Here is a 13,929-nt window from a genome sequence, read left to right as displayed (position 1 = left end):
GATGTCATGTGCTTGACTGATATATACATGTTGTACTCGTGCCTTGCAGGCCAAGGGGGCTGAGCGCCCTCATTGGCCAACGCGAGGGGTCTTTTGTTCTTGATGTTCCAAACTGTGTCCGTTTCCAAAAATAAAAATAAAGCACGTTCAAAGTGAGAGCACGTTGGGAAAAAATTGTACAGTCGACAAGTAGGTGCATCTACAGGCGGGGCTTGTTGGCGTCGGGCTTCCAGCCTTCCTCCATGGCAATCAGCTCAGCAGCGCGCTCACCAATGGCGAGGACGGTAAGCATGGGGTTGATGGAGGGCATCTCGGGGAAGACACCGGCATCGGCGATGCGGAGCTTCTTGATGCCGCGGACCCTGAGCTCGGGGTCGACGACGGCGAATTCGTCCTTGGCAATGTCACCCATCTTGGTGGTGCCGGCGGGGTGGTAGACGGTGTGGGCGGCACGGCGGGCGTACTCGCTGATTTCCTCATCCGTCTGCACCTTGGGGCCGGGAGCGACCTCTTGTTTGAGCCAGTTCTTAAAGGGGGCCTCCTCGGCAATTTTGCGGGCGGCCCTGATGCCGTCGACGAGGATGGAGGCGTCGTAGCCCTCGGGATCGGTAAAGTAGCGGAAGTCGAGAGCGGGCTTGACGTTGGGGTCGGCCGAGGTAAGATAGATGCGGCCGCGAGAGCGGGCGCGGGGAATGTTGGGCGTCATGCAGAAAGCATAGCCGTCGGGGATGAGCGGGTAGCCCAGACGCTCCGTGTTGAGCGTAAAGGGGATCTGGTAGCAGTGCATCATGATGTCGGCGGCGTCGCCGTCGTTGCCGGCGGCGTTGGTGGGATCGCGGCGGATAAAGACGCCGGCGTCCGAGTCCATGGTGGTCTGGTTGGGGGGAACAGGCTTGCTGAGCTCCCACATGATGATGGTCTCGGGGTGATCAATCAGGTTCTCACCAACACCGGGAATGTCCTTGACGACGCGGATTCCCAGAGACTGGAGCTGGTCGCGGGGGCCAAGGCCAGAGTGCAGCATCAGCTTGGGAGTGTCGACGGCACCGCCCGAGAGGATGATTTCCTTGCGTGGACGGAGAGTCATCTTCTGACCCGACTTGAAGGCAATGTCGACGCCGGTGGCAGTGTCATTCTCAACATGGACCTTGGAGACCCAAGTCTCGGTGAGGATGGTGAGATTGGGGCGACGCTCGTCACCACGGAGGATGGGGTGGATGTAGGCGACCGAGGCGCTGCTGCGCTTACCGTCGTCTGGGTTATACGAGATGTTGAAGAAGCCGGCGCCGTCGACAAGCTGGCCCTTTTCGCGAATCTCCGAGTTGAAGTTGTCAATGACGGGAATGCCGAGCGCCGTGGAGCAGGCGTTGACCCAGTCTTTGCAGAGCTGGTTGCGGTGGCGGGTGTGGACGGGCTGGAAGGTGTTGCGGAGGTTGTCAATGTGGCGGGTGACATTGTCAAAGGTCCAGCCAGTGCAGCCCTGGGCAACCCAGCGGTCCATGTCGTGGCGGAAGGGACGAAAGGAGATGAGGGTGTTGTGGGAGGAGCAGCCGCCGAGGACCTTGGCGCGCGAGTGGCGGATGTGGGAGTTGCCGTTGGGCTGCTCCGTGGTGGGATAGTCGTAGTCCAGCTCGCCGCCGAGGAGAGAGAGCCACTCGCGCAGGTTAAGGACCTGGGAGAGGTTGAAGTCGGACGGGCCTGCCTCGATGAGGAGCACCTTGCGCTCGGGGAGGTAGCTGGCGAGGCGGGCGGCGAGGACGCAGCCGGCGGTGCCGCCACCGACGATGATGTAGTCGAAGCTGGTGGCGGCGGAGGCGGGAAGAGCCTGGGTCGTCATTTTGGCGATGATTTTGTTGGTAATGGGAAAAGAGTGTCTCGCAGCCGGGCAGTACCAAAAATGAGAATAGCTGTTGCAGGGAACAAAGGTCCAGGTGGAGCAGCAGAAGCAGGCTTGACCGGAACCGGAGCGGATCTGTTCGTCGTCGGGGTCACGGAGCGAGCAGGAGAGGAAGCTCAAAGTAGGCGATTCAACGTCACTTTTGGCGGCTTGGATTGATGAGAAGGAGATGTTGAAGCAATATGTGAGTCGTGGTGATGATAGGAGGGAAGAGAGGATGTTGGTTGATAGCAAAAAAAAAGATGGAGAGGAGAATTGGGGAAACGGGGTTTTGGAGATTTGAGAATTGGAGGGCAAGGTCTAGTTAGTAGATATTTAAAAACGAAAAAAGAATGTGACAAGATATTGGGAGTTTATTAGTTACACTTTACAGGCGAGGCAAGAGGATGGCAAGATGGATAACTAGTTCGGCGCTACTATTCATGGCTCCGGGCCACCCACCCACAGCAGCGATTGTGCGAGGCGGAGCATCGGAATTGTTAATTGCGATCACGCGAGTTGGCTGAGCGGGTGGACCCTGGCACTCTGGGAGAGTCAGTCAGGTCGTCAGGTCAGAGAAGAGGTCCGTCTCACCGACTTGGTTGTTCTTGTCGCGATGTGGTGATGGCCGGGACAAGGGTACTACGTACATAGGAAGGAGGGGACCACGAGATTTTGAGAGGCACTGCACACACTGTGTGGCACCGCCATGATTGTGTGGTGTGGTATAGTGCGAACTTGGCAATTAGATGCACGGTGTAGATTTTGCGCGATGGGCGGGGCTGGACTTGTCGCACCCCCCGCAGCCATGGCTTACAGCTTACAGGAGCTGGAGAGGGAGAAAAAGGGAAGAGGTAGGTAGTTAGCGTAATGCATGGCGCCATCAGGTCGGCAATTTTACTTTTTCCTACAATTTCCTACGCATCTGGCTGAGGAGCGAGAATTTTCTTCTTCTTCCTTTTTCTTCTTTTGTTCTTGTGCCTTTCCCCGTTGAATACGACGCTGCCATGCCTGTACATGCAGGTGGACAGTGGGGTGCAGTGGTGTAGTGGCCCACTCTCTTGCTTTGCTGCTTTGCTTCTTTGCTTGCTGCAAGGCTTTTTGCGCCCTGTAGCCGCGCTGTTTCTTCCTGGCTTCGAGGCTTTTACAGCGCCCGCTAGGCCCTGGCGGAGCTTTGGCGGGTCGCTGATGTCATTTTCCCCGTTCGTCCACCCCCGCCAAGACGGTTGAATTTTCCTCTTCCTTTTTTTTCTTTCTTCACTTTTATTATAGTTAGTTAGAAAAAATCAGCAAGTCCCAAGTGGAAACCCTCTACCCTCTGCAGATGCTAGTTAGTGACCGCTTTGGGGATTGGGGGCCCTCTGTAGGAGGGGCGCCGAGCCGGGGTTGTGCCTGTTGTGCAAAGCAAGTTGGTCGCGAAGAGACTTGGAGAAGCAGCAATCTATCCATCAATGCCTTTCCAGACCCTGGCCGATACCTACCTAGTTAGTTAGTGGCGCCATGGTCCAACTACTTGCATGGATAACGTTGCCTTTCAGCGCCATCGTGGCTGGCGAGCTGGACCGACGACTCGTTGCTGGCGGCCAATGCCGAACCACGCCCGGCTACGTATCTTGTCACGGTCGACAGATATGTACAGAAGTACCGGTTGAGATAACACAACAACCGCCCCGGCTGCCGGGGTACAAACCACCTGATCGGACCGTGCTCCGTGTTGCGGCCGTAGCGGTCTCCGCTTCAGCTCGGCTTGAAGACAAGTGGCTTGTTCAAGGTACTGAAGAGTAGTACTGTTCTCCGTAGTACTCCCATTCCTCCCATTACCTTCCCGTGCCAACATCGCATCCCAGTTCTGCGATGCTCTCGAAAATGGCCCATCTTTCACCATTTATTTTTCATGTACAAGTGACTGCCAGAATCAGCACTTTACCCCGTCTGCCTCTGATGCATCGCGAGTAATGCAGTGCTCAGGCACTTGGTGTTGTGGGCTACTACCTACCTACCTTGTATGGCTGCATATCTCCACTGTAACCTGCCAGCCTTGCCACTGTACTTACTTGCTGTAACTAATACTTTCTGTACCTCTTGGTCCTGTCATCGCTGTAGTTGCCGCTAAAACGTTCTTACCCTTGTAGCTCGTGGCCCCATAACGGCCGCCGCGCATCCCTCCGTCACCAGCTTCTCTCCAGCAAGCTCCCATCATCACCTCCTGCAACAGAGCTCAATTCGTTAGTTTCTTGCCGACCACCTGCCTTGCTCGGCAACAACTCTCGTGTCCATTGTCGTAATCTGCATCCACACACCCATCCCCGGACAGTGAGCCCTGCAATCTCATTTACATTGCGTCACACTCGACGACATCCATCTTCGTACAACTACCACAAACGAAGCCATCACGACCACCACCACCACCACCATGACCTTTGCCCAAGAGATTCACACCTTCCACTCGGGCCAGCCGCAGCCCAAGACCTCATCCACCGCCAACACCTTCCAATCCATCGACCCTAGTACCGCCGCGCCCCTTGCCACCATCTATACCTCAACCCGCCAACAAATCGACGACGCCGTCGCCTCGGCCCACGCGGCCTTCCCGACTTGGTCGCAGACGCCCGCGCCTAAACGCGCCGCCATCCTTCTCCGTGCCGCCGCGTTGCTCCGCGCCCGCAACGATGCCCTCGCCCTGACCGAGACGCTCGACACGGGCAAGGCCTGGTCCGAGACGTCGACCGTCGACGTCGTCACTGGCGCCGACGTCCTCGAGTACTACGCCCACATGGTCGCCGGCGGCCAGCCAGGACAGCACACCACCCTCCGCCCCGACGCCTACATCCTTACTACCCACGAGCCACTCGGCGTCTGCGCCGGCATCGGCGCCTGGAACTACCCCATCCAGATTGCCCTCTGGAAGTCGGCTCCTTGCCTCGCCGCCGGCAACTGCATGGTCTACAAACCCAGTGAGGTCACCCCGCTCCACGCAAACACCCTCGCGCAAATCTACCTTGAGGCTGGCGTACCGCCTGGTGTCTTCAACGTCATTTACGGTGATGGCCCCAGCGCCGGCGTGCCCCTCGTCTCCCACCCCGGCATCGCCAAGGTCTCCTTCACCGGCCAGGTCAGCACTGGCAGCAAGGTCGCCGCCTCAGCCGCCAAGGACATGAAGGGCATCACCATGGAACTCGGTGGCAAGAGTCCTGTTGTCATCCTCCCCGACGCAGACGTCAATGAGGCCGCCGACGTCGCCATGGCGGCCAACTTCTTCTCCACTGGCCAGGTCTGCACCAACGGCACCCGCGTCTTCGTCCCCGACTCCCTCCTGCCCGCCCTTGAGCAGGCCCTGATCAAGCGCTGCCGCGAAGGCATCCGCATGGGCATGCCCCGCGATGAGGCCACCAACTTCGGGCCCCTCGTCTCCGCCCCGCACATGGACAAGGTCAAGGCCTACATCCAGCACGGCAAGGACGTCGACCGCGCCAAGGTCCTCTACGACGGCGCCACCGAGGCCCAGAGCAAGAAGCCCACCCCCAACGGATACTGGGTGCCGCCTGTCATCTTCACCAGCTGCAACGACGACATGCGCGTCGTCCGCGAGGAAATTTTCGGTCCCGTCATGTGTCTCCTACCCTACTCTGTCCGTGGCCGCACCCAAGACCAGTGGCTCGCCGACGTCGTCCGCCGTGCCAACGACACTTCCATGGGCCTCGCCGCCGGCGTCGTCTCCTCGGACCTCAGCCTCGCCCAGGACGTCATCCGCCAGCTGCACGCTGGCATCACCTGGATCAACACCTGGGGTGAGTCTCCCGCCGAGATGCCCGTCGGCGGCTGGAAGATGAGCGGTATCGGCCTGGAGAATGGCGAGGAAGGTATTCGCGCCTACATGCGCACGAAGAGCACACTAGTGCAGCTCGGCAAGGGTGCCTGCGCTGGCTTGTTTGCGAAGCTGTAATGTACCATTTTTTCATGAATCATTGGTGGCCTGTTTTCGTGTGTCTGGGTATATATCAAAAGCGATTTGAATTTAATGAGAACTGTGTACTATGACCAGTCTTTTTCTCTTTCGTCGTGCCGTCCCAGGACAAGAGGGTGTCCACCATGCGTTTCTCCACACATTTCACCTTTTCCCACTTACAACCAAACACACACACAGATACACACAAATGCCGCATCTCGCCCACGTCTCTGTCGTCGTCCGTGACTACGACGAGGCCCTCGCCTTTTACATTGACAAGCTCGGCTTCGTCCTCGTCGAGGACCGGCCCGTTCCCGAGCAAAACAAGCGCTGGGTCACCATTGCGCCGCCCAACGCACCCCCCGGCGCGACCACGATCCTGCTCGCGCGCGCCTCCTCGCCCGACCAGCTCGCGGCCGTCGGGCGGCAGACGGGCGACGACCGCGTGTTTCTCTTCCTCGCCACCGACGACTTCCAGCGCGACTACGCCAAGCTGACGGCCGCGGGCGTGGAGTGGGCGCGGCCGATTGCGGTGCACGACTACGGCACCGTGGCCGTCTTCAAGGACTTGTACGGCAACCTGTGGGATCTGATTGAGTACGCTCGGGCGTAGAGCGTTGCGCGAATTCGAGGTTGTCTGCGGGGGGGAAGTGGTATAGCCCAGAATAGCTGGGTTTGTGAAATAAGCGACAACGAGTCGTGTGTGCCGCAGTGGTTCGGAGCATCAAGACTGACATGCAACTACAACGATGGCCCGGATCGTCTCGAAACTCTGATTAACTTTCCATAAGACGGCCGAAGTTCGAATCCCAGCATTCCACGTACTATAGTGTCTGCCTTTCGGTACGTCTCAGTTCCATCTGGTTCTGGTCTCGACCGGCGAATGTCGCTTTGAAACCTTGCCGTGCCACAGTAGAGTTGCCACCAAGAAGGCGCCCTTTAATAAGAGTACACGCTAGTAGAAGAAGGGCCATGTAGTATTTGTAGATTTCTTTCAAGAAGGAATAATTGCGTTGTTATCCCCCTCCCCCTAAATTGACTGTCCATCAGCTAACAGGTGTCACTACTACTAAGAAGGTAGTCAGGTGTGATTAATGATAGAAGGAGAGGATTTAGTGCTAAAATATTGCCTAGTTTTATTAAATAATAAATAAGTGTAGTAGAAAATTATGATTAAGTACAGGTAGTAGTGTGCAAAATGTGAAAAAGTAATCACACCGAATTGTAGTTTCATATTTCCCTATTCCACTGTCATATTTCAACCTATACTACGACAGCCCATAGCCTTTCCGCCAGGCTGCGTACCTTGGAGAGTAGCCACTGGAAACCGACACTGTTGCTACCGTCCTTTACGAGCTCTTCAGTCCCTACGACGTCCCGCGCCTCTGCCGCCTCGGCCTTGCCCCATGTCGCCGCGTTGTAGTCGTCGCGACCACGGTCGCAGTTGGTCAGCCCCTGGTGCGCGTACTGCGTGTTGGCCAGGACGGCCATCCACATGGCGCCGCACTTCCACATGACGAGCATGAGCCGCCAGAGCGCGCGGATCTTGTCCGAGTGGGCGCGCGCCAGCATCGCCTCGAGCACGTCGGCACAGTACACCACCTCGACCGGCAGGCGCGTCTCCTTGCCGTCGGCGTACTCCAGCACCGGGCGCACGAGCTTCTGGATCAGCCCGTCGAGATCCGTGACACCAGCGGCCGCCAGCTCCGCCTCGATGCGCGCCAGCTCCGCGCGCTGCGCATCTATGACGGCCTGCCCCTCAGCGAAGCGCAGCCCGTGGCCGGGCGTGATGCACGCAAACGTCAGCTCCCCCGCCAGCTTCTCCGGGCAGACGGCGTAGGCGGGCGACGGCGCGAGACGGCTCATGAGCGCGACCAGCCGGTGTCGCAGGTTGCACAGCTGCCACCAGTGCGTGAACAGGATGGCGAGCGCCGACGTGTTGAACGGGTCGTGGTCGGCGTACCACTCGAGCGTGGCGATGAGCCCGACGTACACGCCGCGCAGCGCGCCCGCCGACAGGTCACCCCCCGTCAGCGACGGGATCAGGTTGCTCACCTCGCCGCAGGCCACGTCGGGCCCGACGTCGACGAGGTCGTGCATCGCGCACCCGAGCCCGCCGATGACGAGGCTGCGCATGTCGTTGGGGCTGTCGTACCAGACGTGCGCAAACGCGGCGTCGGCCATGCGGTAGCGCGCCGCGGCCGCCAGGTCCTCCCACACGGCCATGCACGGCCGCGAGGCCAGCCGCCGCCGGTCCTCGAGCGCCGCCTTGGCCTTGATGGCGGTGAAGTTGCAGGCGATGATGGTGACGACATCAAGCAGGTGCGCGTTGAGCGCGGCGTCGCCCGCGTCGTGCGCGCGCGCCGCGGCAAAGGCGTCGCCGATGCGCTGCCCCAGACGCCGGCTAAAGCTGCCCGTCGAGTAGTCGTACATGAAGCCGGCGTCCATGAGGGCCCACAGGCCGGCGATGCTGCCGCCGTACACGCCGCGGTCGTAGCCGAGCCCCATGGCGAAGACGCTCGTGTTGCGCATCGCTCCCGTCGCGTGCTCGCGTGCGCAGAGCGCCGCAAACGCCGCCGTCGGGCACGTCGCGTAGCCGCTGAGCTTGGGCGGGAGCGCGTCGCCGCGCAGCGCCACCGCGGAGAAGGCCACGCCGTGTGTCGTCGTCCGCAGCCCGCCGACGCGCGTCTCGCGCCCGCTTGCCATCGTCGCGTCCCGCATCTCGAGGAGCCGAGCGGCCGTGTGGTACAGCTCCACGCAGCACATGACGGCGCTGAGAACGCGTGCGTTGCGCAGCGCGCCAATGGCGAAGAGCTGCTGCGCGAGCGCGTCCTGCTCGGTGCCCAGCGTCGGGAGCTGGCAGCAGTAGGTGAACTGGCCCCGGTGCCCGCCGTCGAGTGATGTTTGCGCCGCCCACGGCGCCGTCTCCCGCGTGTTGTCGACGCACCGGACCTCGACGCCTGTTAGCCGCCAGGCCGCGCCGACGGCCGCGTGGGACACGGTGCCCTCGAGCCAGGCCACGTCCGTCTTCTCCCAGCGGTCCACCAGCACGAAGCCCTTGGTTCGGACGTTGAAGAGCGCGGAAAAATTGGGCGCTGGCACCCCGGTGCCGTCGGCCGGGAACCACGGGCTCGGACACTCAAGCGCATCCCACGCGGGCGAGCGGCTGCAGCCGGCCGACTGCTGCCGGCCCGGGAAGAGCAGGCCGGAGCCCTTGTTGATGGGACCTACGCCGCGGCTGTACTTGGCTGCCACGTCGTCGGCCGTGGCGCGCAGCTCGGCGACTTGGGCCTGCAGGTGCGCGACGCAGAGAGAGGGGGAGAGGCCGCAGTGGCCGACGCACCGGTACGTCCAGGCGGCGGGCGCTTCCGGAACGTTGGGCGCCAGGTGGGCGGCACGAGTAAAGGTCTCGGCGTCGAGGCAGCCAAGCTCCTCGTAGAAGACGGTCTGCTGACCGTCAAAGTTGGAGGTGCTGCCCGCTGTCGCGGCTTCGGCCGGCAGTTGCGAGGCTTTGCTGTCATAAGTAACAGTCATTCTGGAGAGCTCAGTTGACCAGGGATTGGCTTTGTACTTGGGCGAGGTATGATTTGAGCTTGTAGTACCAACGTAACATTCAGATGAACACTTTGGATGAAACGAATGGCCAGGATGGGAGATTGACGAGTAGGTCATCTAAGCCATGTCGACATATAAATGATGGGCAACATTGATTGGCATCAGCCGGCTTGCACATGCAATACCTCAAGGTATTGCGGTCCAGACTCCTAATTGGTAAATACTCAATAAATCCTCAACTATATCTTACATGTTGGATCAAGGAGACTGCATTAGCCAATGCATCTATCCATCGATGCGGCCGTGTGTCAGGCCACAATGCGTCCCCATCAACATGATTCCACTTACACAGGACCATGCCCCGCGCGCGACGGGAGAGGCCCAGGATTATGATTGAATTGGGATGGCTAACACGAGGAGAAGGATGCAAACGCGGGAGAGGATGGCGGGAAGATGACTGTAAAGGGAGAGTCTACAGATATATAGCGCCACCAACGGAGATTTGGTCAGATTCGAAAGAAAGAGTAAAGAGTGACAGGTCGTGGGTAGTGCAGATGACAAGCTAAAACTATTGGTTCAGTTGTCACTCTTTTTTGTTTGTAACTAGGTGTATTGTTCCCGTTCGCTTGTTCGCTGTGTACTTTATTTTCTTGTCGCGGGAGCTGCACGAAGCTCAGAGATGATATTAGAGACACAAGTTCAGCTTGCAATTTTCGTACACCTTCGACTTTGTCAGTTTATTACAACTCAGCAATCCCCCAAACAGCCACTGTAGCGCACCGGCGTGGTAAATATTAAAAAAAAAAAAAAGAAAAAAAAAACAATCGGAACCGCTCGTCGCGGCAGCCAGCAGCCACGAAGCGTTGGTTGGTACCGTGGAGAAACTGCACTAATAAAAGAACTGGGAGCCTAGCATCGGAAGCTACGGGGTAAAAGATCTTCATAGAATAAGTGCCAAAGAGCAATTTCACATAACGGAGCCGCATCTCGTCTGCCAGCGGCGTAGGATGGCGACATGTGTAAATATAGCCATCACCCAGCTGCTCTCGCTGAGCCTCATGAGACTGTATAAAAAGCTCCGTATCACCTATCACCAGAAAAGGAAGAAATCACCTCCATAGCTACTGTATGTAACTAGCCGTAGTTATTTATTTCCTTGAATAAGATAAAAAGAAACCCCCAAGTCGTGCAGTGTAGGGTATTAGAAGGCACAGACATTCCCCACCTTAAGTCGGTCACCATTGGAATGAACATATTGCCAACGACATTTTTTGCTTTCCACCTACACCAGTCTGCTGGAGACTCGACATCCTGCTTGGGATATTCTCGTGATATTATCGTTGATGCGCAGCTTGTTAACGGACATTCGCTATACTTGTCCAAAGCCGGTCGGTTGCAGGCCAACACTGTCTACCCTGAGTTGTGGGTGGCACACCGTTCAAAGCAAATTTCGCCATCGTTGCTGCTATTTTCGTCCGTTCCTACTTGTCACTCACCGATTGCATCTCTTCTTCAATAAACGCCTCCAAATCACAATACGAGCGGTACACACCACCCACGTACGATGTCCTCTCAGGGGGAGCAACCAGTCCAAGCAGTTGCCCAATTTATAACGCTGCCTCAAAAAGCTGAAGTCCCTGGCCACTTCCAGGTTATTGTAGATTACAACCGGAAGCCGTTTTCTATCACGTGGCCACGCGGGTTTCGATGTCCCGATCCGAGCGGATTCCCGACATTTGCCGATGCCAGCGTCAACCCCATCCGTCAGACTGCTAGTATGAGAGACCTCTGGGCACAATCGACGGCGTTCGGTTACGGTTCATGTGCATCTGTTCGCATACAGGAGGACGTTCCTTTCCCTATTTTGAAATTGGCGCACTCAACTTCGCGATTCATCCAGATGGTCCAGCGTGAATTCTCTCTCCTTACGAGCATGGCACTCCTTGACTTGCCCGTTGTCCAAGTCGATCAGCAACCCATCCTAGACAGTGGTGAGATCTGCGGTTTTCGAATGAAACGTCTGTTTGGAATGAGCCGCTCGACCTTGCTATTACGAAGGTCTGACATCCACGACGCACTTGAAAGACTTCATTCTGCAGGCTTCTGTCACGGCGACATACGCGGGAACAACATTACGGAGGACGAAGCTGGGCGGATTATCTTCATCGACTTTGGTTTGGGGGGTCGGATTGGAAGCGATGCGCCAGGGTTTTTCCCTCGCCGGATTGACTCTGGACACTTCACCGCTGAACATGATTGGGTACTGTTTAATAAAGAATTTGGCCAGAGTAATACGGGCTGACACTACATGGCCCCCCACCATGGGCAGTAGCATGTGACACATGTCCATTGAAACTTGTTCTATCTACATCTATTTAGTATTACTAGACAATATTATTGCATCGAGTGCCGATGACTCGTCTCAAAACGGCACAGGAACGTTGCGCGTAAGATGGCCACGCCAAGTAGGACGGGTGCGCTTGAGCGTCGTGTTGGAAGTGAGCTGCAAGTCCTCAATGGCGCTCGCCCACTTGACCAGCTCGTCCTCGCGCCAGGCCGTCTGCAAAATGGCGAGACCAAAGGGCATGCCCGAGTCGGAGCTCACGCCGACGGGAATCGTAATGGCCGGGTAGCCGGCCTGCGCGGCCTGCTGGTAGCTCTGCCCGACGGCCGGGGGCACGAGCAGACCGTTGAGCCGCGTGCCGTTGTGGCGGAGCGCGTCGTCGATGCCCCTGCGCGCCGTCGACTGGCAGTAGCCCAGCGCCTGGAAGTACGTCTCGTCCTGGACGCCCTTGGTCGCCTGCGAGGCGAGGAAGACGTCCTGGCCCGAGAAGTAGGCCGGGTGGCCTCGGGGCCACGGGTGGCCGCCCTCGGCGCCGTCATTGTCAAAGTTGTACTGGATAATGTCGTCGACGGTGCGCACGTTCGTGTTTGTGAGCTCGCTCAGGTACTTGTTCATGTTGTTGTAAAAGTCGATCTTGACGTACGTCAGCTCCGACTCGTTGGCGCGGCCGCGCGACGTCACGCCCCAGTCCCAGTCCCAGCCGTTGGGGCTGACAATGGTCTCGTGGTCGGTGATTTCGGTCCCGTTGATGATGGTGGCGCCCGCCGCGCGCATCATGTCCAGCAGCCGCGTGAGCGCCGCCAGCTGCTCGTCGTCGGCGAACCGCCAGTAGCTCATCCACGGCAGCCCGAACCGCGCGCACTTGAGCGCCGACTTCTTGGCCAGCAGCGAGGCGTAGCCGCCCTTGGGCGCGGGCTTGATGCCGTCGGCGAGCGTGTAGTTGTCGCGCGGGTCCGCGCCGTGGATCGCGTCAAAAGCGTACACGGCGTCGCGCACAGTGCGCCCAAACGTGCCCACCGAGTCCTGGTGCTCCGTCTCCGGGATGACGCCGGCGCGCGAGGTCCGGCCGACAGTAGGCTTCAAGCCGACCAGGGCATTGCGGGACGCGGGGTTGATGACTAGCCATGGGGGCAGAGAATTAGCAAACACGTAATAACATGGTCAGGCAGCAAGTCCAGGTAAGAGGGGAGGGGATGACCCGTACCGCTGCCGTCAGTCTCGGTGCCGAGCGAAAAGGCGGCGACGTTGGCGGCGATGCCGACGGCGCTGCCGGAGCTGCTGCCGCCCGGGTTGACCGTCAGGTTGTACGAGCTGCGGCACTGGCCGCCGCGGCCGGAGAAGCCCTCGGAGTAGTTGCTGCTGCGCATGTCGGCCCACTCGCTGAGCGTGGCCTTGGCGAGGAGCACGGCGCCGGCCTCGCGGAGCCGGGCCACGACGTGCGCGTCGCGGGGCACGATGCTGCCCAGCAGCGCCAGGCTGCCCGCCGTCGTCTCCAGGTTGTCCTTGGTGCCAATGTTGTCCTTGAGGGTAAAGGGGATGCCGTGCAGAGGACGATCCTTGGCCTGGCCGGCCGCGCGCTGCGCATCGCGCTCGGCGGCGATGGCGAAGACGTCAGGGTTGACTTGCAGGACGGAGCTGGATTGAGGGTGTTTAGGTTAGCGAGGGCTTCCCGACAGAAGAAAAAAGAAAACGGGGTGCAATTCGCATGTCAGAGGAGTGCCTTACTTGATGTATTCTTGAGTCTGAAACACTCTGGTCAGATAGCATCCCACCAGCTGCACCGACGTCAGGTTGCCATTGTTCATAGCCTCCTGCATCTGGTCAATGGTGGCCTCTTCCAGTTGGAAGCCGTGACAATCGCCCATGGGGAACAGGTCGACCGAATTGGCATTTGCGAGGAGCGGGATGAGCTGGGGCGTCAGCTGCGCGCTCGCAGCGACGAGGAGCGCCGCAAGCGACAGAATGGAAGCGCGCATGATGATGGCGGGCGTGGATTAGGTAGAGACAGTATGGATGGGCGGAAATGGGGTGCTCTTGCTTGCCAATGACCGTCGTGCCTATCAAACCAGTTATGCCAGTTGCTCTGCTGCTTGTGTGATGGATCGGAAAGGCAGCGCAAAGGCTTGTAGATATATCGCGTTCTAATTGTCCGCGGCGTTGCTCCATTTGCCACGTGTGGTAAATAAGGGGCATGTTATTACTAGGAAG

The 13,929-nt window shown here is 58.7% G+C and overlaps 5 protein-coding genes across 5 annotated transcripts; 2 read left to right on the top strand and 3 right to left on the bottom strand.

Moving 5' to 3' along the window:
* Positions 1 to 199: 199 nt before the first annotated feature.
* On the bottom strand, positions 200 to 1,837 carry CCM_01704 (choline oxidase (CodA), putative; the record flags this gene model as incomplete). Its single annotated transcript, XM_006666859.1, has 1 exon — positions 200 to 1,837. The coding sequence occupies one exon, from the start codon at positions 1,835 to 1,837 to the stop codon at positions 200 to 202; it is 1,638 nt and encodes a 545-aa protein (XP_006666922.1).
* A 2,452-nt stretch (positions 1,838 to 4,289) lies between these two features.
* On the top strand, positions 4,290 to 5,819 carry CCM_01703 (betaine aldehyde dehydrogenase; the record flags this gene model as incomplete). Its single annotated transcript, XM_006666858.1, has 1 exon — positions 4,290 to 5,819. One exon carries the CDS (start codon positions 4,290 to 4,292, stop codon positions 5,817 to 5,819), a length of 1,530 nt encoding a protein of 509 aa, XP_006666921.1.
* Positions 5,820 to 6,030: 211 nt separating this feature from the next.
* CCM_01702 (glyoxalase family protein) lies at positions 6,031 to 6,435 on the top strand (the record flags this gene model as incomplete). Its single annotated transcript, XM_006666857.1, has 1 exon — positions 6,031 to 6,435. The coding sequence occupies one exon, from the start codon at positions 6,031 to 6,033 to the stop codon at positions 6,433 to 6,435; it is 405 nt and encodes a 134-aa protein (XP_006666920.1).
* A 650-nt stretch (positions 6,436 to 7,085) lies between these two features.
* CCM_01701 (uncharacterized protein) lies at positions 7,086 to 9,356 on the bottom strand (the record flags this gene model as incomplete). Its single annotated transcript, XM_006666856.1, has 1 exon — positions 7,086 to 9,356. One exon carries the CDS (start codon positions 9,354 to 9,356, stop codon positions 7,086 to 7,088), a length of 2,271 nt encoding a protein of 756 aa, XP_006666919.1.
* Positions 9,357 to 11,799: 2,443 nt separating this feature from the next.
* On the bottom strand, positions 11,800 to 13,697 carry CCM_01700 (amidase family protein; the record flags this gene model as incomplete). The annotated part of the gene is made up of 3 exons (XM_006666855.1): positions 11,800 to 12,839; positions 12,926 to 13,356; positions 13,447 to 13,697. The coding sequence occupies 3 exons, from the start codon at positions 13,695 to 13,697 to the stop codon at positions 11,800 to 11,802; spliced, it is 1,722 nt and encodes a 573-aa protein (XP_006666918.1).
* Between the last annotated feature and the right edge of the window lie 232 nt (positions 13,698 to 13,929).

The sequence above is a fragment of the Cordyceps militaris genome (genome assembly GCF_000225605.1).
Source record: "Cordyceps militaris CM01 unplaced genomic scaffold CCM_S00001, whole genome shotgun sequence".
NCBI classification, from domain to species: Eukaryota; Fungi; Ascomycota; class Sordariomycetes; order Hypocreales; family Cordycipitaceae; genus Cordyceps; species Cordyceps militaris.
This window is presented reverse-complemented; position numbering and strand designations above follow the sequence as displayed.